The sequence below is a fragment of the Dysidea avara genome, chromosome 8, assembly GCF_963678975.1.
Source record: "Dysidea avara chromosome 8, odDysAvar1.4, whole genome shotgun sequence".
NCBI lineage: Eukaryota > Metazoa > Porifera > Demospongiae > Dictyoceratida > Dysideidae > Dysidea > Dysidea avara.
In genome coordinates this window covers 2,193,215-2,214,797 of record NC_089279.1, presented here as the reverse complement: position 1 = coordinate 2,214,797, position 21,583 = coordinate 2,193,215, and the positions used below count along the sequence as shown (strand labels likewise).

Genomic DNA, 21,583 nt, shown 5'->3' with positions numbered 1-21,583 from the left:
TAGAATCGTTAACCACATTGGTCAACATTTTCCCAAAAGACAGCCACGTACACTGTGACCTGCACCTACGCACATGTAACCTTACTTATTATTCCCAAACACACATCATATTGAAACTGTCTATATGGCCATGGTGTGACTACAATTTTATACCCCCAAGCAATAGTCATGCCTGCTAGCTACTTAACAGCATATACCAAACAAATATCATATCAGGATTATTACTTGAGGAATTAATCAAAACTGTTTGGATAATGTGACTCTGTGTATGTGTGTAGCTAACCTTGAGGTACTTCAAGTCATACCTCAGTTTCTGATCACAAATCTGCATGTAAAGCTGGTAGTTTAAGTTAATGATAAGTTTAAGAACTGTGATGTTGCATTTGATCAGTTAAATTTCGTTGCTTGTGACATGGTTTAACTGTTGTGGTATGTGATTTCACTGCTACAGCAAATGTATTACTCATTGATAAAGTGTACATGGGTTTTATCATTATTCAAATGACCTCATGGAGTAATTATGTATGTACTTCCAAATATCATACCATGGCTCTTCTAGCCATGATCTAATATGATCTAATCATTTTCACTTTCAGGAAATGTAGCTAAATTGTAATGTGATTGAGTATAATATGCCATCATAATTATGGAGTAAACATCAAGCATAACACTAGTGTAACACAGAAGCCACTCTAATCATCATACTAGCTATCTCACTATAGGAAGCTGTGCAAAAAGTTACTGTGACAATATGAACCATTGAACACACTATTCATTGCATGTAGGAGAATGGTAAGAATTAAAGTACTATACTGCTGTGATGGTATTAATTCCGGGTGGAGGTATCAAATGATAGACCATTTATATAGCACATATTGTCAGGTATATATCCTCTACAAAAATAAAATTATGTGTAATTAATGTAACAGTTGTAGCTATGATTAAGATGTTTTACTTAAAAAGTTGTGGCATTTATGGAAAGCATTCAATAGGCTGAAAATCCAAATACGCACCATATAGCTAGCGGTGGTATACAGGACTCCTGCACTGATCACTGTTTGGCTATCACTGTATGGCAACCCTGAATCTAAGCCCCTGTTTGTATACTATTATTGTCTTAATAATCAATAAGACGTTTATCATCATTTATAAGGTCAACCTTAATGTACATAATCACAGTGTTATTGTAGGAATCAGAGAATTAGCTATGTCAAATGGAACATGTATATTGAACATGTGCAAGCCAGTGCATGGTGTGTCAGACTATCTGGCTTGTCAGGATACAGGGTAACTGCCTGCTGGTACAATAGGTAGGTGGTTGAGGATCATGATATGCCCTCCATTTTGTGGCTCCAATTCTATGAACGCAAAGTAAAACTGCAACTACTGTATTGTACATATTAGTGACTTGGTTTCATAGCTAGCTATTGTAGATTTCTGCATTGTTTGTCTGCTTCAAATCCGTTTAATAATATTATGACTGCTTTATTAGAGTATCTTACATACAAACACCTTAGGTATAGGGCCTTGGTAGGGAGCCCTGGTCCTATACTAGCTACACTGTATGGTGTAAACAAGATGAGAAGCACCATACAGTTACTGTAAAGAGTATGTACCAATGGCAATCCGCTTCAAAAATAGTCTTTCTCTGCCGCATACTTTATTAGATATCATGTAACAGGAAGTAAGGAAGTGATGATCAGTTAATTATTTCCTAGTCATCGTTATCATTATTAAAAGAATTTTATTATGTGCTGACTCCTTGCTGAGCGCACGCTAATAGTGCGAACTAATGAATGCGATCAGAGTTGGTGCCATCATCCTGAGGAGAATAATTTTGCTAAATCATGTAGCTAAGCTTGCGTCAGGTGCAGCAGCAGACGTGGGCGACTGCGGACGAGAGTGCTCCAAAAGTAAGCGTTAAGTGCTTTCTGTACAGTCTATCATGAGAGAGAATAAACGTCTTAATGAGTAAGACAAAATATACATTACAAGCATACAGGGGCCTAGACACAGGGGTACCATGTGCTGATGGATCAGTGCAGGAGCCCTGGCAAGGCTTACATTAGCTAAAAGTAAATTAAATTACAATAAAAAAAATATCTATATCTACATATATGTAATACTTAAAGTTTACCTAAGGTGGTCTAAAAGATCCCAGCCCAGGGAGGCTCTAGAATTAAAAATTCTGTAAGAACAGGACACAGCAATGCAAGCTGCCTGCTTCAAACAAGGATCTTATGGTTTTCTTTGGCACTTCACAAGCAGTAACCATTTGAGCAATTGTTTCTGACAAAAAGTGGCCTAAACATCCAATTTCAATGGGAACAAGATTGACAGTTAACCCAGAAAGTTGGAGGTCATATTGCAAGGAGCTATATCGATCTTCCTTTCTAGCTCTAACAGCAAGAAGATGTTGCTGGGTATTAGTTGGTACTGTCAATTCGAACAAACAAATGGAATCACTAGAAACCAATACCAAGTCAGGCCTGCTGAGGGTGGAGGAAAGATTGGTTGGGATGGTACTAGGGGGCTGGAACTAGCTAGATAACCTGGAAGGTCAGCGTAATGAATGTTTCAGGTAAATGCTGTTGGAGCCCATGAACAAGGACCTGTAAAACTGAATCATGCCTCCAGGTATACCTGCCTTGATCTAGAGCAGCAGGACAGCCAGTCAAAATATGGTTTGTTGTGGGTTGAGGAGCTTGACAAAGAGCACATCTAGGATCAGTAATGATGTTCCATCTGGCCAGGTTCATAGGGGTTGGTAGAGTGTCACAACCAGCACGTAGCAGGAAGGACAGCTGTTTTTCAGGGAGGCCATACATCAATCTCTTCCACAGAGGGCAAGCTTGCTCCAGAGTTACAATATCTAAAAATTTATTTTGAACAGTTAATGGTTCCAGTTTTGATTTCCAATATATATCACTATAGTACTAGAAAGAGATCAGTATAGCCAATGATTTCCTTATAGCAAGTAACTGACGCAACTGTGTGATGTGGCTTTGTCTAAGCATATAACTAGATAAGGCCACTCCAAGAAAATTCCTTGTTTCCAATTTCACTGACCTCAAAAATACATGCGGGCAGGCGGTTCATTATCCACTATTCATTATAGCTAGATATTTCCACTAATTTTCGAAATTCATAACTAACTTACAGGTAAGAATACAGTAGAAATATTTAAACTAACAGTGAAAAGCTAGCTATGATTGGCTTTCTGAATGCTAAACTAGCTACTGCTACGTCTGCTATGCAATGACAGGTTAAATATTCAGTTGACAGCAATAATGAATGACCGCGCAGGAAGAGAATCTGCATGCGCAGGCGGGAAATGGGAAACAATAAATTTTCTAGGAGTGGCCTAAAGGATCTAGCTATGGAATGAATTCACCTATTGACTTCAAAAAAAACCTAGTTATTTCTATCAACAAGATCTTTATTTTGGTACCATATTTTAACAAGTTAATTACTGCCTCAGGGAGTTAAAGACAAAAATGATCAATTTTCTGTACAAAATGACAGTAAAGGTCACCAAAGGTCAAATCAACAATGGCACTATATCTAAAAATACATGTATCGAGGACTACTATTTATGTAGAAAGTTTCATGGTTTTATGAAAAAGTGCACAATTTTTTGGTTGTGCCGCTATACTAATATGCTGATTGAACAGTGATACAGTTGATCCCCCACCACATCACCATGCATGCTCTATAGTTCCTGAAAGAAGTGTGATCCAGGCCATGAGACTATATTAAGCCACTAGGCCCAGTTCAAACATCTGGAATGACTGCTAACCTCTACCAGATCTACAAGCAGAACTTTTCATGAGTCTCTCTACCATACTCTCAATGTTCAAGAGAGAGAGAACCATCATACTGACATTACAATATTTGAGATGAGACATGCGACCACAACTAGATTCCATAAGAAGATTTGTGTGGGCACGGCAAGGTTAAGAAAAAACATAAACTAAGAAAAAATGTATGAACTACAAAAGTAGAAACATCAAATAAACTATTGAAGGATCCACTCACAGGCTAAGAAATATTTTGTGAGCAGAATGTGCATGTATATTAGCTGCATCATCAAGAGTCTGTCGAATGAAATATTTGGTGGTGACAGACAGCTGAATGAAGTCAGAAAAACTTTTTGAAATTCTGAATGTGGCTAGGCTGATAGTGGCCTAGCACACTAATTTTCACTGCCTTGTAATAGTTATCACAAACAATCAAATTCTGAAAGCAGCTGTAAGTAGCTACTTGGTCTTATTTTACTTCCTAGATATCCATATGTGACCGAATTTTGGAGAATCACCCTTATGGTTGCGTCTGAAACAATTTGAATTTTTGAAACTAGCCTAAGCAAAGTGCTGTTAATACCAAAAATCACTTTTCAAGTATTTTTCTTGTAATTCAGTGTATTTATGGTTTATTCTACCCTTAAATGGGTAGGAATTTAACTTACAATGTTGTGTTTCAGAACTAAATATTTGATCAGCTGAATGCACCCATAAGGGTGATTTTCAAAAATTTGGCCACATATTAGTAACTTCTGTACAACGAATACCTCTTTATAACAGTTAACGGACAACCTACTTCACCAGTTTCTGCGATTGAGATCTTATTGGCTCTTGCAGAAACTCCTGATCCCTCTCTTCAAATGTATAGCTAGTCTACATCCAATGTCATGCAGCATAATTATAGCACTGAGATTCTGTCTCTAATTATGTGCTGGTTTTTCTGGGATTGATTTCTCACACTCCTTCTCTAGCAGTCCCAGTCAATCACACAGATTTTGTGTCTATAATTTGTGTGTAGTTATACATGTAGTTACCTAGCTACATTGTCTAGTCTTATGTGTCATTTATTATGGTGTTTGTACTTATCTTTTGTAGCTCAACAAACCATAAAAAAATTATCAAAAACCAATGTGAAAGGAGAAATTTGACATACGTAGATTAAAATGTATTAACAAAATGCATATACTTATCCAATCAGGTACAGACACATAATAATACCAACAGGAAGGGGAGCTAGTTATTCAACATGACAGTTTTTATTACCTAACAGGCTTTCCAGTATAGGATATTATAATGACAAATTAAAGCTAAAATCATATAATTATTTGCAACACAGTAAAACACAGAACTATTATAGTCATGTTTAGAATACAGCCACACTTAAAACAGCAAGTGAGAGTACCAGTAACATCGACTGATAAATTGTACAACTTGATCCATCCATATCTCCTCGTCCTGGTGTAGGGGTAGCTATATTGGTGGTCACTGGGGTAATAGTAATAGAAATAGTAGCCATGGCATCAACAGAGCTAGTAGTCATGGCAACAGCAGAACTAGTGGTAGGAGCAACAATAGTGGTATTGCCTGTATAAAATGTGTATGCAGTAAATTTCAGCTGTATATGTACCTCTACCATGATAAAAAGTAGTGAAATTTTTTAGATAATGCATGAAAGACATGTAGCTATTACAACACAGCTATGTGGGAAAACCCCATGAAATATTGCTGGAACCATACTTCATTTTTAATTACGTATACAATAAATTTCACATGCACTTGTATGTGATAACACCATGTGATAACACCATGCATTTTCAAGTATAATACAATTCTTCTGTGGTAAAAACTATTGAAATTTTAATTAGCAAATGTTTAAAATTTCAATAGTTGAGAGACCAATACAGCATGAGAAGTGTGTTGAGAGACCAATACAGCATGGGAAGTGTGTTGAGAGACCAATACAACATGGGAAGTGTGTTGAGAGACCAATACAGCATGGGAAGTGTGTTGAGAGACCAATACAACATGGGAAGTGTGTTGAGAGACCAATACAGCATGGGAAGTGTGTTGAGAGACCAATACAACATGGGAAGTGTGTTGAGAGACCAATACAGCATGGGAAGTGTGTTGAGAGACCAATACAACATGGGAAGTGTGTTGAGAGACCAATACAACATGGGAAGTGTGTTGAGAGACCAATACAACATGGGAAGTGTGTTGAGAGACCAATACAGCATGGGAAGTGTGTTGAGAGACCAATACAACATGGGAAGTGTGTTGAGAGACCAATACAGCATGGGAAGTGTGTTGAGAGACCAATACAACATGGGAAGTGTGTTGAGAGACCAATACAGCATGGGAAGTGTGTTGAGAGACCAATACAACATGGGAAGTGTGTTGAGAGACCAATACAGCATGGGAAGTGTGTTGAGAGACCAATACAACATGGGAAGTGTGTTGAGAGACCAATACAACATGGGAAGTGTGTTGAGAGACCAATACAACATGGGAAGTGTGTTGAGAGACCAATACAGCATGGGAAGTGTGTTGAGAGACCAATACAACATGGGAAGTGTGTTGAGAGACCAATACAACATGGGAAGTGTGTTGAGAGACCAATACAGCATGGGAAGTGTGTTGAGAGACCAATACAGCATGAGGAAGTGTGTTGAGAGACCAATACAGCATGGGAAGTGTGTTGAGAGACCAATACAGCATGGGAAGTGTGTTGAGAGACCAATACAACATGGGAAGTGTGTTGAGAGACCAATACAGCATGGGAAGTGTGTTGAGAGACCAATACAGCATGAGGAAGTGTGTTGAGAGACCAATACAGCATGAGAAGTGTGTTGAGAGACCAATACAGCATGAGGAAGCTGATTGCTACTACACCCTCCGATTGTAAGTGCTGCATTTTTTTGCACACAATTGGATAGTCGGTGATTTAAGTGTTACATTATACTTCGTGTTCAGAGTGTTAAGCTAGAGTACCTAAATCACTTCAAATTTCGGTGATCACTGATCAGACTATCATTAATGTTAACATGTAATTTAATTATAGTTGCAGAAAAACTTGTAAGATAGCATTTAATTGATCATGCTGAGGTTGTTGTCATAATAGTCCTTACATACATACTGGTACATAAGTGTTGCCCAAGTGCATCGTACCTGCCTAATTATTCACATAGATGGGCAGATATGGTATATACAATAATTGGCCATACATGATATAAGCCACATTGGCACTTTAATCCCTCCCATGCAAAGTACAATACATCAAATGTGAGTCTAATGTGTGGTTATAACTATGTCACTCACTACAGAGATTATTGATACATGATCGTTTGTCATCAGGACAATCTGAACATGATGAAGCTCCAGTCATGTAAGGAAATTGTCCTATAAAGTTTCCACTATCAAATAAATACAGTGACAAGATGGTCATAACAAATACATCACTTACGCTGGTCCATAGTTACACACAAGATTAACAGCATTAGTACCAGAGAATCCTTCTACTGTAGCACATACAGTTGCTCCACAACCAAGTTGATTAGACCTTGCCCACACAACCTATTATTACAATATTTCATTAATATCACATACTGTTTCAAGTACAAACAAGGTAGCTAGCTACCCATCATTGTCAGGTGCAGATGTAGGATTTCAGATAATCCTCAGCAAAGATGTACTGTATTAAGTAGCCACATCTTTCTTGTCCAGCAATTCTATATACTTTAGGAACATTAATATATTATGTGTGGAGCCTGCTTGAATAGTACACCTGAAAGCAACGGGTCCTGTATAGCTAACTTTGTTAACTGATATACAGAAGCTTAAAATTTGACTGAAGTTAATATTTTTGTTGCAAATGGAAGCACCTTGACTGATAGTTGATATGATTATAAACTAAAAGTATCTACTGGCTAGATACACAATTTAGCCAAAAGCAGAAATGGTTTTTCAAAGCACCAATAAGAATTGTAACTTTTGCATTGGTTCACATGATGGAATATGGCAAATTGTTAGACACAATGGTGAGGTAACTGTGCAGAGATCAAGAAGAGATTTAATGTCAGCTACACACTAGTCTGTGTTTATTTAAATTGTTGGAGAGCTTTAATGAGATCTTTGGAATGTTCTATTAGAGTAGTTGACCAAGCCTTTCCTCTTTCCCTTTCTATTGTCTAGTTTGATACAATTACACTTGTAACTTCTACTAACTTCACAGCCCACAGTAGTTACTATCATTAATAGTGTTAGTACACTATTCTACTCTAGCACATTTAAGGAAAGCCACACTATACACATACAGTAAGCATGTACTCCTATATTAAAGGCACTTCATCTTGGTGTGAAGCTTTCTGTTTGAATTTTAATTGTTATGGTAGACATTTTATATTATATTGGTTTCTGAATGTGATACAGGAGTACACATCACACATCTAGACACACTACGCTACACATACACACACACACACATACACAAAGTTTTAAAAAGCCAATGACAGTCAGGCAAAACACAGCTATTGCCACCCAGCAAACCAGTACTGGGGTGCCTGTGCACCATGCACTTGGCATTAAGCCTTGTGCAGGCAAATCTTCCTGGGGCAGAGCTAGTAACCAGCAAGAGGATTGTCCAGCTCTTACGGATGTGTTTGTGGAACCCGAAGTTCCTCAATGACCCAACACCGCTAAGCGAGACAAACACAGTTGGGAATTTGCTTCCCCAGCAAGCACCAGGTACCCATTGATGTTACAACTGATTGGGCTGCTTCCCCAGATGACACCAGGCCACCAGGTCTCCAATATACTGCTGGGTAGACTGGAGCAATGTGAGTAAAGTTTCTTGCTCAAGGAAACAACAACAACAAATTGGGCATCAAACCGCTATGCTACCACACACACACGCACGCACACACACACACACACACACACACACACACACACACACACACACACACACACACACACACACACTAACACTAACACACACACACACACACACACACACACACATTTAGTCACTATTCCTACAAAGAAGACTACTGAAAGCTTGTGTAGCAGGGAGTCACAAACATGTTACTAAAACTCTATTAAATGTCCCAGACCAGGTGGTGACTTGATCCATAGACAGCTTGTAGTCTAGGAAAGTGTCTGAGAACCCACATCCTGGGATCCAGGATTATCACCAGTATTTAAACATCATGACTTCTCATGTTTCATCAACCCCTAATGAAACACTACATACTACACGCATACCTATGTAGGCATGACTACAAAAATTTAATGACAGTCAAATTTACACCATTAAAATACATTATGACTATAGCTGGCAAGCAGTGACGTATCTACACCTGGGCATACACGGGCATTACCCAGGCATCAGCTCACCTTGCCCGGGCATCAGAAATTCTTCTGGCGCAGTAACCACACATGAAAATACACTGTTCACAATTTTTAAATTATGATTCTATCACCTAGGGCACCATCAATTATAGGGAAAGCTTGCAGCAAATTCTTGCACGGAAAATAAGCGCTACGGGTTTAAGAAACAGTCTGACTTCTAATAATAGCCCCATAGGTTACGAGTTACTATATTTAAATCTGAAAAACGGAGATGTAGAAGTTGTGATATTGAAATTGTAGAAGTTGTGATAGTTTGGAGTTTGCCTGTATATAGACCACACGAAGTGGAAAATACTCAAGACGATACCTGTTTGGCTACTTGATTTCAGTAGGTAGAGGTCTGATGCTGAATAATCAGATAATCAGTGCCCAAATTTACTGTGATACAACTACAACGAAGGAATATCAAGGGAATAACACGAGTGAACAGCTGACAATACTTTGTAGGACCACTCAGCAGAATGTGGTAGAGTTGGTGAGTGGTTAGGCCATCCCAAGTGTTAATCCAGTTTCTGGTCCACCTCCCGCATCCTATTTGCAAAATTACAAGATTTTACCATTATTAGTGATATGCATGTGTAGCATTATTGCATGTGTAAACAAGCGGGTTGTCTATCGAGAGGCAACCCTGTACCCTAAAACACTCTTTTCTTAATGTAGCTACGATGCTATACAATCATCTTGATAGATAAAGCTACAGCTAGCTAATGAACATAAATTTTTAGTGTGTATAGGATAGTTAGCTAGCTATACGGTTTGTTTATTTTGCACAATATCAATGACATGTCCCACCACCTTCCATCAGAGAAAATATAGCTAACAGCTGTGGATGAAATATTTTGTGTAAATAAACTGGCTGCCAAGTCAATCTACACTATAGAATTGTGTTGTTGGTATATTAAATCAACCCATCTTTGCTACAGCTCCAGCCCCATGCAGGGGTGTGACAAGTTGTAATGTCTCAGTTAGTAACCTAGTTTGGCAATGTATGTGAATGCCTACCAACCAAATAGTTAAAATAATGCCTAATTCTTCAGTTAGAAGCAGTGTGCGATCACAGTTTTTACACTTTTATCCAAGGAAGATAGCTTGAGTAAAAAATGGTATAAGGGTTAAATCCGCATGCCCACATCCTTATTTGGATGTAGCTAGGACCAGAAGCCGGATAACAACTTGGAATGGCCTTACAGGGAATGGATGTCCCCACTGAGTAGATGAACTGGTGTCATGACAGTTTTGTGATCCGCACAAGTACGAGCAAGCCGCCTGAGTGCAAAAAATCTCGGTTCAGTAGTATTGTTCATTATGAGTAGGAAGTATCACTTTGTGTGGCACGTGATGCTGCAGTCCCACAATCGATACATGCATCGTAGCTAGAGACCAGTATGAAGTGGTTGTAGACTGATATTCTATATGCATACAGATATGAGTTAATAACTGTAGCTAGCCATGCCATGCACATGAAAACAATTTGATGAATGCACCTATGAATCCACACAGGTTGTTCACTGGACTAGGTATACAGGTAAATGGGCTTGCCCAGGCATCATGTTTGGGCTAGATACGCCCCTGCTGTAAAGTGGGGAATAACATGTTCCCCACAATAAAAATTCACTGGTATGTACTGTTGATAATGTGACATTCTCCCCTGGTCACTGTCAAATAATAAATAGATAAAATGCGCTATGGGATACTGTAATGTACTGTGCATAGGCCTGCATCAAGTATGCCAGCATAATAAAAAGCACAATAGGCTGGAGTGCTATGCTAGCGTATTAGGTGGATATTTCAAACTATGGAGCTTAATTCCATGAATATAGATCAAATAAAGCAGTCATAGAAACTACAATAGAGCACTCAAATGCATTGTACATGCTCCTTAGATCAATACTCTAATAGAACAGTCACTTTGTAGTGAAACACTCTAATAGAACATTCACTGATTAAAGTGTTCCAATATAATTGTAAGAAATGTTGCTAACCTAGGAGCATAATGCAAGCATAATGGGAACACTGAAGAGCATAATAGGTGAAAACTTTGGGAAATTCCTGAAAGCAGTTTGGGATAATTTTTGAACATATTTGACTCAGACTGTGCACGTAACTAACTAGTATGATAGGAAGGTTCTATTATATGGTTTACTGAAATCACTAGTGGTTACAAGAAACAATTGCAACAACTGCATGAATCCTGAATAAATACATTGAATGACTTCAAGCTAATGAAGTACATCACGTTTGATTTGTTTTGGCAACATTTTGTAATGAATTTGAGTTTAGCATGTCTGGCCACCTTATCACAACATTTGCAAACAAGATATAGTTTAGTATACACATGATTATCACATGATGTACTGTGTTCAATAAAGTAATGTATGTATATATTACCCACCTGTGTATAATGACCACACACTGCATCGGAATCACATGATCTAGTATTGTAGGTGTAGTTGTGACGTTCATCATGCCATAGTTGGAACAGGAATTGATAATCTTCACCACGACCAGACGATATTGCCAAGTTTTCACCAACACTACTAAATGACGGAGCTTGGCTGGCTCTGTCAGGGTTATGCTCAAAAACACAAAGTGCTGAGTAAGTCTGAGCAACTCCAGCCAGTTCACTGTTCCATTGCTATGTACAAGGAAGGAATGTAAAGTTCAACATTTAGTTTAAGTACAGCAATATCTATCTATAGTAATGTCTGTGGAATTAACTTTGACTATTATCTCTACCTAAACTACACCCCTTGGGACAATTTCAAATGTCAAACCTGATGGTATAGTTCACATCAACATAGTGATCAGGTCAACAAAATTGTACTGCATATAATATTATAGGTAAATTGTGCAGGAGTGAAAATTTAGTTGTAAAATATATATTTTCACAACTCATGACTGAAAATATATATTTACCCAAGTCATGACTGAAAATATTTACCCAAGTCATGACTGAAAATATATATTTACCCAAGTCATGACTGAAAATATTTAACCAGTGATTTATTCTGTGCAGTAAAAGTTAAACATGTAGCTAGCAGTTCTATGTCAGCAGTTAACACAATTTATATAAAATATAGCTAACATAGCTAGACGATTTGAGTCACAAGGAGTTAGTCACCACAACGCATGATTTTCAGTAGTTGTAGGGTGACAAATATGTCCTCAGTATCATTAAAATAATCTGCATCTGTAGAAGCAGTTATTTGGCATTTGTCTGTTGTACCAATTATCTTACATCTTCACTAGCTATGAAGACAGAATGACTTGGATGCCAGTCTGATCCCAGTTTATTATCAATTCTGGCCACATTTCTTCCATTTCAACAGTCTCCAGAGCTGCAACTGTTGTTTCACCTCAGCAAAGTTGGCTGTTGTCAATTGGCTCTGAGATGATGTTTCTGCTGCTTACACATACCAATCTTCAAGTTTTTGCCACAGGTGTAATATGCAAGTAGATCTGTTCAAAAATGGAAAGTATGTTTCTCTTTGTGGTGTTACAGCTGCAGCATAAGTTTTTCATGCAAGCTATACAATGAGTTAAAGTCAACAGTGGATGAGGCATGAGATATTTAGAGGTGGAGGAATCCAATCTTTGAAGGAAAGAAAAGAGGCAGAAAGTTTTTGCTTGATGAAGAGAACAATGAAGGTTCAGCTGCAGTAACTTTTTGCTCCATACAATGAAGCCCAGTGATATTTACGTACATGTCCTGAGCCACAGTGCCATAATGTCAATGTCAAGCCCTTTGCTGCTACCATACGCACATAGCAGTGAATTTCTAAGCAGTTGAAAGGACAAGACATGGCAAACGCACAGTAGATCTGTCAGTGCCAGTCATGAAGGAGCTTGGTGCAACATGGATCAAAGAAGCAGTTGAGTACATACATGTAGCATCTAATCCACAATTTGTTGTCATTTGAGTTAACCAGACCTGTTGGGACAAACAAATTGGTCCTTATTATGGAGGTTTTTTCTATTGTGTCCTTAATTTGGGGAGTTTGTTAAGAGAGGTTCCACTGTATGAGGAAGAACTATAGGATAGGAAGAATCAGTTGAGGAAGAGTCTGAAAAGGATGACTGGTTGGAGGTGCAGTTAAGTTACATAGTGAAGAAAAGTTGCTGCCATCCAAAGTACCAAGTTGGCATATCACACACATGCACCAAAACACTCGTCACAGACCACAGTGCAGTACCTTATGCTGAGTCAATTATAGTGAGCAAAGATACGATAGCAATGCAACAGACTTACACATATGTCACATCATGTATAATTTCAAAGTCATGAATGTATCACTGATGTAATTCACACAAAACATCACATTGAGAATCTGCTTTGGCTTCTCGCTACAATAGCACGTGAATTAATTCAAGTTGGTACACATTTTTGTAAGTAGCAAAAAAGCTATTCATGAGAATAAATATTTTTCATGACTGCCTAATACATTCACAAAATATGTTTACTACATGGATGCAGTAAATGGGAAAAGAAAAGCCTACAATTAGGCCAGCTAAACTTGTTTCTCATCCCCACCCACATCGCTTTTTACCCCACAATTCAAATTTTAACCATGCATGATAATCAGTACTATGTTTTAACTAGCAATAATTTCTTACCTTGCGTTCAAAAGCTGCTGCAGTATATAGTAGCATTGAAACAACTAGAAAATTGTAATGATACTGCAGTAATGTCTCATAACACAAGTGCCCTATTGTTTTCCAAATGCTAATTGGTATAACACCTTGGTCTAATGATGCTTGAAAGATAACAGTAAGGATTGGTGCAATGTCATATGCAACTTCTTGTAGGAAATTTCTTGGAAACATTGTCATCTTCGAATTTTCTTAGCAGTTACACAGATGCTTCCTCGTCATGAAAGACTGATCAAAAGCTAGACTACTTTGTAATTCACCAAAACACAAAGGCAATATATAGCAAACTCAACTGTGTCTGAAAATCCATAAACCTCAATTAATTAGTTCAATAGTTTCTTTATAGGTGTTATTTCACGCTTGCAGATGCTGACATGAATAAACTGTCTACTGTATCTTATCAATGTTTGCTAAGATTGTTACTTAATGTTGGCCAACACTATCTGAATGAAATCTCTACTCAGGCATTTAGAGTGACACCATGCTCCAGCTGTGTCCTTAACCCCACCAACAAGACTATAGCTAAATTGGACAACAAGCAGTTTTAGTGCTGCATTGTTGTTAACCACGTGCACTGCCATCCAATTAGCTAGTAGCTACATAGTAAAGGCACGAAGTTCCCATTATACTAAAATGTAGTCTGTGTTGTAAATCTCACGGCATCTTTTTTTTTCCTTTTTCTGTTCGTGGTTGTAGCTATTCAGGGGGTGGGGATCGATTATTTCAGTTGAAATATTTAGACCCCCATTTTAAATGTAGTGCGTGATGCTGGCAGCTTTTCTAGAAGGGGGGGATAAAATATTTCAGACTGAGCCTAGGGGTCCAAATATTTCAAGAAAAGTGAACCGGGGGGGTCCAAATATATCACTACAGTACTTTGGTTTTTTACGATATAGCTCAGTTTGATTAAAGTAGTGTAACGCGATGTTGCTTGAAAAACTCAACTTTGATGAGTCGTAACTAAATGAAATAGTTTAACATAACATAACAATTTTGCGAATTTGGTGAATGCTCTATTAGAGTCAGTGAATACAGTCATTATGGATTTTGGTACTATACAGAGTATTTCAAGACTACTTTTAAGCAGGAACACTTAGTACAGTGCTATATACATCATAGGGACTAATAAACTTCCCTTAATAATGAATCACATTATAGAAGTCAAACGTGTCGCCAGTAGCGGTGTGAATATAGTTTACAATTGTAGGGATTTCATTAGCTAGATAAACAGCCATCTAACCACTCAATACGTCAAAGCAAAAAAAGTTATTGTAAGTGTATAACTGCTACTGCTATGAGCACAATTATTTTGAGTTACTCTAATAAAGCAGTCACCCATTTTTAGATTTATTTTTGTTACAGCGCACAGCAATCCTTCAAAGAATAATTGTAGGCTTTGACGTTTAGAGTATTATTAGCAGTACCATATGGGCTAATGAATTCATTGCAACTATGAATCTTGTTTAAGATAATAGTGGGACATAGTCCAGACTAAATGACACCTATAACCATATGAATATAATTTGCACTTGTATGGATTTCATTAGTTAGATAAGCTACTGATTGATCAATAAAGCTGTCTGCACACATCAATTAGCTTTCAGTACAACTATTTATGATTTATGACAAAACAATTTTAAAACTCTCTAATAGAGCAGTCTTTCATTTTTAAGTATTAAATAGTTGGTAATGATATTTGTGTTGAAGATACACTACCTAGTTGTATCAAAGTGGTAGTTTCTAGCTAGCTACTCTAGTTATCACACCAACTCAGCTTGATTGAGTATTTTCCATATGTGTATCTGTAAAGCAATGGAAACAAGTTGATGTTGTGCTACTTCTAAAAACCAGGCGCCATGCAGCTAGCTAACTCATCTGGAATAACTATAGACAGTATATACTACTATGAATTAACCAACTATGTATTACTACTTTACAATAGGGTAGTTTGGGTTGTGCAATAATATAATTAGCTATTTCTCGTATTTCGTAATTCATGAAATATTCGTAATTCGTTCAATTACGTTGCTATGCACTGCTAAGGAAGCGTTTGTTAAATAAACCGCTTTAACCAACATATTACGCACAAAACTATCTTCTAAACTGTTTTATAGTGTGACTAACGTATTTTTTCCCACAAATTCTCTCGACAAAGCCTCAAAGCTGCTCTTCATTTTCGTTCGCGTAAGTAAGGGATACGCCCCCTTTCAACTCGAAGCGATAGGCTATTCCTGGCAGTGTACGAGGCCTGCACCGTTGTTTTTCAGTTGCTAAATGCCTGAAAACCTCAAGGGGAAGGTAGTCTGAGGAAAGTCACCACACCCGTATTTCAGTCCGCCGAAAAGAAACCACCTCAGAGCAAAGTTCACCTGTGCAGAAGTTTAATACAGACTTCATTTCACTTTTACTTCTTAGTAAAAGCTGCTTTTATCGTTATTAAACGATTTTGCTCACGTGGGTGCGTACGGACAAACATAGGTAGATAGCAGGGTAGATAGGTAGATAGGTACACACACACACTTTTACGAAAACAATTTCAGTAAACCAGGCGCACGCCCACAGCCGGCCTTATAGTGTGTATAGCGCCCATTGAAATTTCCTTGAAGCTTGAAACCGCCTTAGGCAGTGCTACAAGATAGTTGCAGCTTAGTTACGGATTGATTTGCTTCTCTAGCCATGTTTTATAACAAAGTAAGACCATTTTTTTTTTTTGCATTGGTGGTGTTGCTATAAGCTGTCAGAAATTCACGAAGTTTATATAATTAGTCTACCCCATACGCGTTTTTTTACACAGCCAGATGCTCAGCTGGGCCACAGTATCTCCGTATTAAATGGCTATATAGATCGAATCACTCATAATTTGGTATGCATATAGACGGGTTGCCTAATAGAGGCGTGGCAATAATTACGCAACTGATAAATTACGTGATCGAAAGTCTCCGCCATTTTGTTGGTCAACAAAACGCCAGCATGCCATTTGCTTGTTGTGCCGTGGACTGCAATAGTAGATTTGTTAAGGGAAAAATGACTCTGTTCCGGTTTCCAGAGGATGAGTCACAACGAGATGCTTGGGTTAGAGCGATTAAACGGGAAAACTGGACGCCTAGTGAGCAAAGTAGATTGTGCCAATTGCATTTCATTTCTGGGAGACCATCTCGTTTCCCTAACAATCCTGACTACGTGCCAACTCGGTTTACTTTTAGATCAACTTCAGCTATTCTAGAGGAAAGCAATACGGATAGATATGAAAGATTACAAGCCAGGAGAAGAAAACAATCGCAGTACCGCCACTTTGAACACCAAGAACAAGGTGAAAAAAAACGTAAAGCTGACTCACAGATACAGCAGGTACCTGGTGATGTTGCAAATTTATGTACTGGAGAACCAAGCTATTATGTTGAGCTTCCTAGTGACAATGTGGAGCTGCCAGCTGATAATGTGGGGTTGCTGGCTGATGATGTGGAACTGCCAGCTGGTAGTGTGGGGCTGCAAATTCCAGATAACGATGTTGAGCTGCCAGCCAATGATGTTGAGCTGCCAGTTGATAATGTGGGGTTACAAATTCCAGACGATGATGTTGCATTGCCAAATGATAATGTTGAGTTTCTAGGACATGATGTCATTGTTGAACTTCTAGAAATTGTTGAAGAAAAAGAGAAGCTGGAAAGAGTACTAAGTAACACAGCAAAGGATTTAAGAAAAGCAAATGAGAAAATCACCATTTTAGAAGAATGTTTAAAGTCAGCCAATGAAGCTGCAAAGATGAGTGATGCAAAATATGAAGAAGTGGTAGAAAAATTACGGAAATCAAAGGAGGAGAAAATTTCATTGATGAGACAAAAATACCAAACATCAAGCATAGCAATGAAGATCCAGAATGATGACAAAAAAACTCATTTGTTTACTGGGCTACCCTCTTATGGTGTTTTTTCTGTGCTCGTCACGCATCTCACACCACTTGCAGCGAAGGAGAAGAGTCTTGGTTCAGGGCTAAACTTGGCTGATGAGCTATTAGTAACATTGTTGAAAATCTCTCAAGCATTAACGAATGAACTCATTGGAAGTATATTTGATATACATGAAACGAAAGTTTCTAAAATATTTCACAGATGGATTAATGTCATGTTTCAGGGACTCCAGCCATTAGTTGTTTGGCCAGACAAAGGAGCAATCATCACGCACATGCCAAGTTGCTTTAAACCACGCTACGCTAAAGCTGTTTGCATAATAGACTGTTCTGAAGTGTTTATCCAGCGCCCTACATGTTTAACAGCTAGAGCTCAGACCTATTCAAACTACAAGAGCCACAACACTGTTAAATTTCTTGTTGCTATCACTCCAACAGGAGCAGTATCTTTTATTTCAAAATGTTGGGGAGGTCGTGTGTCTGATCGTCACCTTACTGTAAACAGTGGCTTCCTTAGACGATTGAATTATGGGGACTTGATATTAGCTGATAGAGGCTTTGATATCGTAGATGATCTGGCCATGTTTGGAGCTTCATTGGCAATTCCACCTTTTACAAAGGGAAAACCTCAACTATCACAGCGGGAAGTTGAGTTCTCTCGACAGCTCTCTAATGTGCGTATTCATGTTGAGAGAGCCATTGGAAGAATGAAGTATTATAAAATCCTCCATGCAACTTTGCCAATAAGCCTGATCAAGCGAGACCATGAAACTGATTTTGCCACGATTGATAAAATAGTCTTTGTTTGTGCAGCACTATGTAATTTGCAACCACCATTAATTGTTTAATTTATTTCTGTACATTTCTGTTATTGTATGAATCATACACAGTACACATTTTAATTGCAATAATAACTTAGTTCAGTTCAGTTACATATTATTTATGCATGACTACATCACTTGCTTTTCTTGCAAGCTGAACACAACCATGTGCCTTTTGGAGCACGTTTGATTCCCACACATTTATAATGAAACCACTTAAAGTGGCATTGCTGGTTGTCACATGCTATCATGCGACCTGCACTTCCTTTCTGACATACGCAATAAATATTCTCCTTGTCACTATCACTGTCATTTTCGACACTTTGTTGCAGTTTGTGGGTCATTATTTCAGGGAGTACATTAGTTACAAAAAACATGGTCAGCTGTTTCTCTAATTTCTCCCAAAACCGCACACTAGGGTAAATACGTTCAACTTTACATACTGATGGAGTCCACACAAACAAGTCACAAAACAACAGACCACTAATCATGAGTTGTCCCTGAATTTGCGTGTAGTAGCGATGCTTCTTGTTCAAATATCCAGCATCTGTCAAAAAACAGCACGTTTCACTTGTCAGGAACTCAGCATTTCTGGCGGAGTATGGACATTTTATCTCTAAGAGACCCTGTCCATGACAGCTACAAGACGTCACTCCATCTGGACTAACTCCTAAGTGTGGATAGAGTGAGTTAATCCAGAGGCCTGTCAAATTACAGGTAAAATTGTTATGTTCTGCAGACATGATACTGGCATATTGCACCCTTGCAACACTCTCATTTTGAACCCCCCATCTTATCGCTGGAATATGACTGAGATCATTTTGCTCATATCCCATGATCTTCTTTACAAGTGGCTCAGGATTGGTTGTTGGTTTTCTCACAAATACATCATGAAATAGTGATGCGGTTAATCGCCCATTTCGGTGCTGTGTCCATTCAACACAATCGTGTTGAGCAACGGTAGCATCTCTGATTGCATCAGCCTCAATATTAGAAATACTCATTTCACAAAATAGCCTTTCTGCTTCTTTTAACAGTTCTTCATCATCCATTTGTTCATACTCTGCTTGATGTAATGCAGTCAGTGGTGCTGGCATAAGGTCTTCATTGCTTGATCCAGAATTACCAACATGTTCAGCTTGATCTTCAGCAACCTCATCACCTGTACTATTTACCATCAAACCTGGAACAGATCCATCATCTGGTGTGCCACTTGATAAATCATTGACATGGTCACACTGTCTATCACTAACTGTAGCCATTGTAACAGATGCATCATCTGGTTGTGGTCTACATGTCACAGCTGTTGTCGTACTATTGACATCTACTTCAGACTCCTCTGATATTGATGTGAAAATACAAGCACCAGGTACAACTACCTGTAGTGCCTGATACAAGCTACAAACATCAGCTTCTGGCTGTTGAAGGATTTGCAACCCACTTGATTGACTGGTTGCTGCTGAACTACAAGGTACTGATTCATTTCGCTTGTTGTGGTCAGGTTTTATGAAGTTGATATCAACAACTAAAGCAGGATCAACCTATATTAATATGCAACACATGAAAGAACTTAGTATGTCATGCATGGAGACTTACGTTGGTAGCAAAAGATTGATTCCATTGGCACGGCATGGAAGTACATGTTGGATTGTTGTATCCCAATCGGCATGCTGTCTCCACTTTAAACAGTATTGCAGCCACATGACTACAAACCTCTCCCCTCCTAAAATGTTATTTAAAAAGCAGTAGCTGCAATAACAGTTTGTGCATGCTTACCCAGCTTTGCAAGTACAATGACCTGTCATCACTTGGCCATCCTCTTTTTGAACAATAATCCAGGCTTTGTGAGTTTCACTTGGTGACTTTTGGCTAGGGTTTACTTCAGCCACTAGAACACAGAACTTACTCTGCCTAGATGGTTCATAAAAAAGGACAGTTCTGACATGTCCACTAATAAAATAGTTGTAAGCTTCTAAAGATTTAAATGCCCTTAATGATTCTTGTGTGTAACGACCCTTCGACTCTATGAGGTAGTTGTAGACGTCTCCATACAATACTGTTGGCCACTCTGTAACATCGTCTCTCCACTCTTCGTCTGGTACAGCATATGGGTCTGGTATCTGCTCACTTTTCAGGATCAACTTTTCTTTATATCTCTTCTTTGCGTCATAATCCAGCGTAGATTGATATTCACTCTCCGTCGCTTGTTGACTCATCAGTTGGATTTTCTCTCAAAATCGCCCAACACAGCAAAAACTCGCCAGGAGTTGACCAACAAAATGGCGGACAGCTTCAATCTGAAACGAATACGTAATTTATCAGTTGCGTAATTATTGCCACGCCTCTATTAGGCAACCCGTCTATAGACAAATGCATAATATGCATGTAGCTACGTTGCCGCTTAATTGTAACCAAGTTTGGTTGTAATCGGTTTCGTTGATCATAAGTTATGAACGCAAAACATTTACAGCTACACGTACCTTCCGTATCATCAAGTTAATTACATTACTTACCATTTCTTCCATGTTGGTAGCTATGGGCGCCACATCACCTCTCGCCTGATTGTGTAGGTCCAACAAGAGTTGTTGCTGCTCATTGGTCAACTGAGATACACTCAAATGTACTGCAAGTAGCAGACAAAAAAGAGCGACCGTGACGAAGAGAGAAGGCATCGTTTGAATCATGAATGAAAACAATGCACGGGAGCGGATGGGACTTAGCTATTATAAATTATGGGGGAGTTTGTGGTCTACTGTGTGTAGCAATTAAAATGCAATATCAGCACTATCATATACCAAGAAATTAGGAATTCTGGTACACTACATTTTTTCGTAATGTGTTTATTTTTGTATGGTGCATTCATGTCGCATACATTAGTATCTGTAATGATATTGTGATGCTTGTTGCTTCTGTACTTATTGTTGTTTGAACAGCTATGCCAAATATTTGAAAATTATATCGAGCTGCTTATGCTGTAACTGATCCAGACAGAT

At 38.4% G+C, this 21,583-nt stretch overlaps 3 protein-coding genes across 3 annotated transcripts; 1 reads left to right on the top strand and 2 right to left on the bottom strand.

Moving 5' to 3' along the window:
• Window positions 1-4,942: 4,942 nt before the first annotated feature.
• LOC136265255 (peptidase inhibitor 16-like) lies at window positions 4,943-21,316 on the bottom strand. The gene is made up of 5 exons (XM_066060117.1): window positions 21,104-21,316; window positions 11,605-11,847; window positions 7,267-7,376; window positions 7,122-7,216; window positions 4,943-5,387 (listed from the first exon to the last, which is right to left on the bottom strand). The coding sequence occupies exons 1-5, from the start codon at window positions 21,272-21,274 to the stop codon at window positions 5,167-5,169; spliced, it is 840 nt and encodes a 279-aa protein (XP_065916189.1). The 5' UTR covers window positions 21,275-21,316; the 3' UTR covers window positions 4,943-5,166.
• LOC136265245 (uncharacterized) lies at window positions 16,784-18,688 on the top strand. The gene has a single exon (XM_066060102.1). The coding sequence runs from the start codon at window positions 16,833-16,835 to the stop codon at window positions 18,615-18,617; it is 1,785 nt and encodes a 594-aa protein (XP_065916174.1). The 5' UTR covers window positions 16,784-16,832; the 3' UTR covers window positions 18,618-18,688.
• On the bottom strand, window positions 18,590-20,913 carry LOC136265238 (uncharacterized). The gene is made up of 3 exons (XM_066060089.1): window positions 20,367-20,913; window positions 20,187-20,313; window positions 18,590-20,131 (listed from the first exon to the last, which is right to left on the bottom strand). Exons 1-3 carry the CDS (start codon window positions 20,804-20,806, stop codon window positions 18,725-18,727), a joined length of 1,974 nt encoding a protein of 657 aa, XP_065916161.1. The 5' UTR covers window positions 20,807-20,913; the 3' UTR covers window positions 18,590-18,724.
• Window positions 21,317-21,583: the final 267 nt, after the last annotated feature.

Coding starts and splice junctions, on each gene's coding strand:
- LOC136265245 (XM_066060102.1), top strand. CDS start 16,833: ATGCCATTTGCTTGTTGTGCCGTGGACTGCAATAGTAGATTTGTTAAG.
- LOC136265255 (XM_066060117.1), bottom strand. CDS start 21,274: ATGATTCAAACGATGCCTTCTCTCTTCGTCACGGTCGCTCTTTTTTGT. Junction 7,217..7,266: donor GTGTGTAACTATGGACCAGC/GTAAGTGATGTA, acceptor TTTATTTGATAG/TGGAAACTTTATAGGACAAT. Junction 5,388..7,121: donor ATGTATCAATAATCTCTGTA/GTGAGTGACATA, acceptor CATTTTATACAG/GCAATACCACTATTGTTGCT.
- LOC136265238 (XM_066060089.1), bottom strand. CDS start 20,806: ATGAGTCAACAAGCGACGGAGAGTGAATATCAATCTACGCTGGATTAT. Junction 20,314..20,366: donor CATTGTACTTGCAAAGCTGG/GTAAGCATGCAC, acceptor ATAACATTTTAG/GAGGGGAGAGGTTTGTAGTC. Junction 20,132..20,186: donor ATCAATCTTTTGCTACCAAC/GTAAGTCTCCAT, acceptor ATATTAATATAG/GTTGATCCTGCTTTAGTTGT.